Raw genomic sequence first — 6,064 nt, forward strand, 5'->3', positions numbered from 1 at the left:
CCCCCCCACATACCACACACACACCCTATGTCTAGCTCCTCTATAAAACTGTCCTCACCTCTTTCTCTCTTATTCCTCCTGTGCTGCTCTAGCTTCTCTTCCCTGTCTGTTCTTGTGAGAGTTGGGTGTATCGTATCTCTGACTCATCCTGTCAAATCTTTCTCTGATTCATCACTTATGTAAATGGAAGGGAAAGAAAGTAGTTGTTAGAATCATGATCAAGAGACGAGTTCTCAGGTAAAGTGTTGCTGGCATACTGAGGGCACAGTGTGTGCTGAAGAAGCTAAGGAAGAGAGTCAAGGCTGACACTGGACGGTCAGCACAGGACATCCTGTATCTAGACACTCTGATGAGACAAGCCATAGTCAGCAGCAGACAGGCAGAAGTACTTAGATAGGGCCACCAATGCAGGAGCTGATGGACAGGTAGATACTTGCACAGATCTCTTCTGATTGCTTTTGTTTCCTTGCTGAACAGGGAACAAAATAATCTCTCTACTGCAGTCAGTATGTGGAAGGTAGAGAGACTCAAAAGGTCAGGGAATCGTTACCCAAGAGAGTAGAGGAGAGGCTGGTCTTGGTACCTCTCGAGCCTTCCCCATCCAGTGGGAGAGCCTGGCCTAGATACATCCTGGGGCTGCCCAGGTCCAGGCCACCCACAGCTCTCAGTAAGCCTCCTTCACTTGCTAAACAGTTCTTTACGTTTTGACAACACAAGGTGCTGCAGTCCTGAATCATCTCTGCTCCCTCTTTAGTGGGAAGTGGATGGGAAACTAAGGTCTAGCAGCCTGGTCTACAGAGTGAGTTCCAGGAGAGCCAGGGCTACAGAGAAACCCTGTCTCAAAACAACAAAGACAAACTCGTAAAACTGATTGTCAGACTCCGAGTCAGGGCCATACAGAAGCTGCTTGGAGAAGCGTCTTTCCTTCCTGAGGAACTCTCCCGAGTCTGCTCTACCTCTGCCTCTCCAGACCTCACCTGCTCGGTTTCCTGTTCAGCCTTCCTCATTCTTGGCTCAGAGCATTAGAAACGTGTATGCATTCTCCCTGTCTCCTTCCTGCTATGCAGGGTGACACTGTAGTCTTTCTGGAGAGCTTTTCCTAGTTAGAACCCCATGGGTTTTATTCCTTCTTTTCAGAGCTGCCCAGGAAACCATTGTGTGGGTGTAACAGCCACTCCCCTGTGAGTGAGAGCTGCTGAGGGTGGCTTCCAGCGTTTCATAGTTTCAGCCAGTACTGCAGCGAGGGGCCTGGGTGCAGCTGCTCCCATGGCGCTTGCTCACATGTATCTACTACTGCTCATCAGTCTTCAGAGCGGAGTGCTAGAAATAAGAACCCTGAGTGGAAGGGAAGATGTACATAGCTTTGCTAGACAATGCCAGTGTTCTCTTCAGAAGGATCAAATGTCCACTCTCCTGAGTCTTTATCAGTGTATATGCTGCCCTGTGACCTCAGAGTGTTTGGCACTGAAATACCTTAAGTATGGGTCGTTCTAGAAATCCCGTGTATATCAGTGTCTGAGCAGTTCTAAAGATGATGACTGGCATTTTCATCCTAGGTCTTGCTCCTTTGGTCTACCTGTCAGATGAGTGCCTTAATTTATTAGTGGTGAAATTTGGGATAGACCTTAATGAGGACATAAAGCCAGGTGTGCTAATTGCTGCAAGCAACCTCCAGTGCCAGCCAGAATCCACGTCAGGAGTGCCGACTTTATTTGCTGGGAATTTTTCCATATTTTCTGCCCATCCAAAGGAGGTCTACTTTCAAGAGCGAGTCAACAAAATGAAGCACGCTATTGAGGTGAGATCGGGGACTTGGAAGCTGGACCCAACAGGTGCCTGGAGAGTGCTTTCAGCCCAGTGATTCCACACAGGAGCACATGTGCTCATTCACACACACCCACATGTACTCATTCACACCTTTCCCTCACCCCATTACTGGGAACTGCCTTTACATCTGTGTGCCTAACGGTTGCTGTTCAATTTTGAGTGTCTCACCAGGCATGCCTACATGTTCAGACTTCAGTGTCAGCTTTGGTTATATAGTCAGCACCAGGCCATAGGCTGCACACGCACACACACACACACACACACACACACACACCAAGACCCTGGCTAAAGAACAAACAAACAAAAATGTGTCTCATTCTTCTGTTCTGAATGTTTTATTTCTGAAAGAAAACACTTTCTGAGAACATGAATGTGTGAATTAGCAACTCAGGACAGGTTTTTCCAATTTATTCTCTTAGAATATTGATACATTTTACAAGGAAGCAGAAAAGAAGCTTATACACGTGCTTAAGGGGGACAGTCCCAAGTGGTCCACCCCGAACAAAGACCCCACCGGTGAGCCCCACACAGCCTCCAGTTGCTCTGCTTCAGATCTCCTTGATGCAGGAGGTCAGTTACTGGTAAGTTAGTATGGAAGTAAGGTGTTTCCTATGTCCTAGCAGACATGGTGGAATAACCTGCATTTAACCCATGGTTAGCTTGCTGTAGCTGCTGTAGGCATAGGCTCTGTGGAAATTGTATCTTATTTGTTGAAGTATAAATGTAAACTATGGGCTCAGACTACGTTGTGGGCACTTGGAGAACATGTGCTTGCAAAGTCCTTTGCCTGCTCCTACTGCTAGGACAGCTGACCGTAGCTCTTGCTGAGTCTCTAAGCTCAGGAGACTCCTTAAGCACAGGGGCGCCTAGTTGCCAGGGCTGGCCAGCCTGATGGCACTGCTTAGCACCCTGATTCAATCAAGCAGTCCTCACCCCATACAAAAAAAGCACTTGTTACAGTTACGAGCCTGGCAAAGAAAGAAGCTAAACAGTTGCCTTCGACTCAGGACTAGAGAAAAGGAAGGTGTTAGAACTCCAGACAAGCCAGCCATGCTCTCTCTGGAGGAAGTAGAGACCGACTCCCACAGGTAGTCCTCTGACTTCTTAGGTATGTTGTAGCATGTGAGTACTGGCATGCACACATACACACAGCACATGAGCAACACGTACACACACAAAATAAGTAAGAAGTGGTGCTTGTCAGGCAGTACCTGTCCTTAAAATGATTTTGACAAGCCTGTCGTTTGGGGGGTTGTAACACTTTTGGAAAGTTAAAGTATAAATGATGTCATTTGTTTGTTTGTTTTTAATCTTAAGTTAGGATCTCTTCATTTTCCTTTTCTGGACATTTTTATATCATCGGTCGTTTTGAGAATTATTTCCAGTGGGTTAGGAATAACAGCATGATTGTGGTGTTGTTTTTTTTTTTTTTTGACATTATTTACCCTTTAGCAATTGGATAAGAAAGAATGTGTCCTGTTGGTGTATGTATTAAGTATTTTTAATGAAAGGTTAATTCTTATTTATATACAAGTATATATTATGATAGTTTCCTTTTTTTGTATTTTGTTAGAGGATTTCACCTACTGGTCAGCAAAATTATCAAAGTCCTTTTCCACATTGCACACCAAAAGGGAAGTCTACGCCCCTGGCTCACTCAGCCCAGATGGCAGCAAAGTCTTGTAGTGGGGAGAATGAGATCGATGACCCAAAAACTTGTCGGAAAAGAAGAGCCTTGGATTTCCTAAGTCGGCTGCCCTTACCTCCCCCGGTCAGTCCTATCTGTACCTTTGTCTCTCCAGCTGCACAGAAGGCTTTTCAGCCACCACGGAGCTGTGGCACCAAGTATGCAACACCTATAAAAAAAGAACCCTGTTCCCCCCGGAGGAGGACGCCATTTCAGAAGGTCAGTGGCGTTTCTCTTCTGGACTGTGATTCAGTGGCTGATGAAGAACTTGCCTTGCTTAGTACCCAAGCCCTTGTGCCTGACTCAGTGGAAGGAAATGAGCAAGTGTTTGCTAGTGACTCCACAAGGACTGCTATGCTCCAAGGACAGAAGAACCCCCAGCCAGCACAGAGGCCAGACCAGCATGTAGGGCCCAGATCCAGGAAGGAGTCTCTCGGGGACTGTAGAGACGACAGCGGTGGGAAATTAGCTGCTGAGTCTTAGCCTCCCGTTCCAGACTACTCATGAGTGTTCGAGTAACTGCACACTTACTGAAGCGTTTGTTTACTATTCAGATGCTCTACCTGGTTCTGTATGGGTATAATTAAAGCTGGTTATACACTACTTTAAAAGTCTTTAGGATTAGACTTGATCACTACAAGTATTTTACATACAAAATAAACATAGCTTTGCTTTTAGTTTGGGTCACTAAGTACATTTACTTTAACTACATAGTCTGGTTCCTGTTTCTGAAGTTTTTTAAGTAGGAACTCCTATGAAATAGTGATCTTTCCTGCACGATTGGTTCTGCTAGAGCTCCGTCCTGTCAGCATAAATAGGCATGACTGATGTTTACCCCAGCCAGCTGCTCCTCCTTGTCAGCTAGAGGAGCCATCAGAGTCACTCCTTCCTGTGGTCCTAGTGTAACCTCTCAAGTTATTCCAGCTAGAAAGCCAGTCAAGCATAATGACACACACCTGTCATCCCAGCACACGGGAGGCAGAGGAGTCTGGGTCATCCTTCACTACACAGAAGGTTCAAGGCAGCTTGAACAAAGCCCTTCCCTGACCACAGCCCCATCAGCAGGTAGGTGCTGTCACTGAACTTCAGCCATAAGTGTTCTCCTCTTAGTGATTTAAATTTTGTTCACAAAATAATTTGGTCTTCATGTCCTAATCATTGTCCTGGAGACCCAACCTATAGCAGAGTAAACAAGTCTTACATAATAGGAATTATGCTATTTATAAAATTTAACTTTTTTTTTTTTGAGACAGGGTTTCTCTGTGTAGCCCTGGCTGTCCTGGAACTCGTTCTGTAGACCAGGCTGGCCTCGAACTCAGAGATCCACCTGTGTCTTCTTCCCAAGAACTGGGTGGGATCAGAGGCTTGAGCCACCACCACCCAGCTGATAGTAAACCTTTTTTCTTGTGAGTCCTGTCTAAAGTGCTGTTCCATTCTCCATTCTCTCAGGCCACCAGTTCCAGACAGCTAGTACAGACGCCTTTTACATAAACCACAAACATCTACACTGCATGAACAAAGTATGAAACTTTGCTACGTGTGCATATTTTCCTTCTGAAAGTGACAATGGTTAAAGCCAACAGTGTGTATTGTATGACCAGGGATGAATGGCAAAAGCATTTAGTGTTATTTATTCTTAGTGAGAGCCTTTGGTTCCGGAGCACTCGGCTAGCTCTATGAATAACGCAAGGGGAGACATACTAATGCAAGTCAGTGATGGCTGTTTAAAGGTCCGGAAGTCAGAAGCCAGACGAGTTGAAAGGAAAAGTATGTACTGCTTTTCAATACATACTTGGTGGCATTTAATCAGTTTTGTGCTTCCAAACCAAGTATTTTGGTATTTCCATGTAGGAGAAAGCAGAGACATGGTTGGGCAGGAGACTTTAAGAGCTCTGAGAAGGCTCTGGCACAAAGCCAAAGACTTTTTTTTTTTTTTTTTTCCGAGACAGGGTTTCTCTGTGTAGACCTGGCTGTCCTGGAACTCACTCTGTAGACCAGGCTGGCCTCGAACTCAGAAATCCACCTGCCTCTGCCTCCCAAGTGCTGGGATTAAAGGCGTGCGCCACCACTGCCCAAGGCCAAAGACTTTTATTGTGGACTTCAGCCTCAGATCAAGCAAACCAAAGCTCTGAAAGCCAACCAGCCACATCAGGGAATGTGGATCTGGTCCTTTGGCTGCACGTGTGGAACCAGAGGAAGGAAATTCCATCTGGGCTCTGACCCTTCTCCCCTCTGCCAACTTACATGCATGAAGCCATCCATACCAAAGCCATCCTGCAGGCAGCCTACAGGCTATGATTCCAACCATTACCTGGGCCTGGCTCATAGGAAACCTAAATGAATTGCTACTGGATTGCTGTGTGCAAAGTTAGAACAACAGATTCAGCCCAGTTTACGGTGAGACTTGTCATCTGGGCTTTCTGTTATTAGGTGTTATTTATTATTGGTGTTATTTTTATATAACATTACTTATTACTAAGACACCAATTTGGAAAATGTTAAGGAAGTGTGTTGCCATTGTCACAGAGATGTTGAGTGGATTCCAACAGT

The 6,064-nt window shown here is 45.6% G+C and overlaps 1 protein-coding gene across 1 annotated transcript in view; it reads left to right on the top strand.

Annotated features, from left to right (window-relative positions):
- Positions 1–4,191, top strand: part of Brca2 (BRCA2 DNA repair associated) — a 44,006-nt gene extending 39,815 nt beyond the window's left edge. Inside the window, exons 25-27 of the mRNA XM_028779741.1 lie at positions 1,557–1,798; positions 2,247–2,408; positions 3,401–4,191. Coding sequence (XP_028635574.1) covers positions 1,557–1,798; positions 2,247–2,408; positions 3,401–3,997 — 1,001 coding nt within the window. The 3' untranslated portion in view covers positions 3,998–4,191. The remainder of the gene's footprint in view (positions 1–1,556; positions 1,799–2,246; positions 2,409–3,400) is intronic.
- Positions 4,192–6,064: the final 1,873 nt, after the last annotated feature.

This window comes from Grammomys surdaster, unplaced genomic scaffold, assembly GCF_004785775.1.
Source record: "Grammomys surdaster isolate TR1022 unplaced genomic scaffold, NIH_TR_1.0 362, whole genome shotgun sequence".
Taxonomy (NCBI): Eukaryota; Metazoa; Chordata; class Mammalia; order Rodentia; family Muridae; genus Grammomys; species Grammomys surdaster.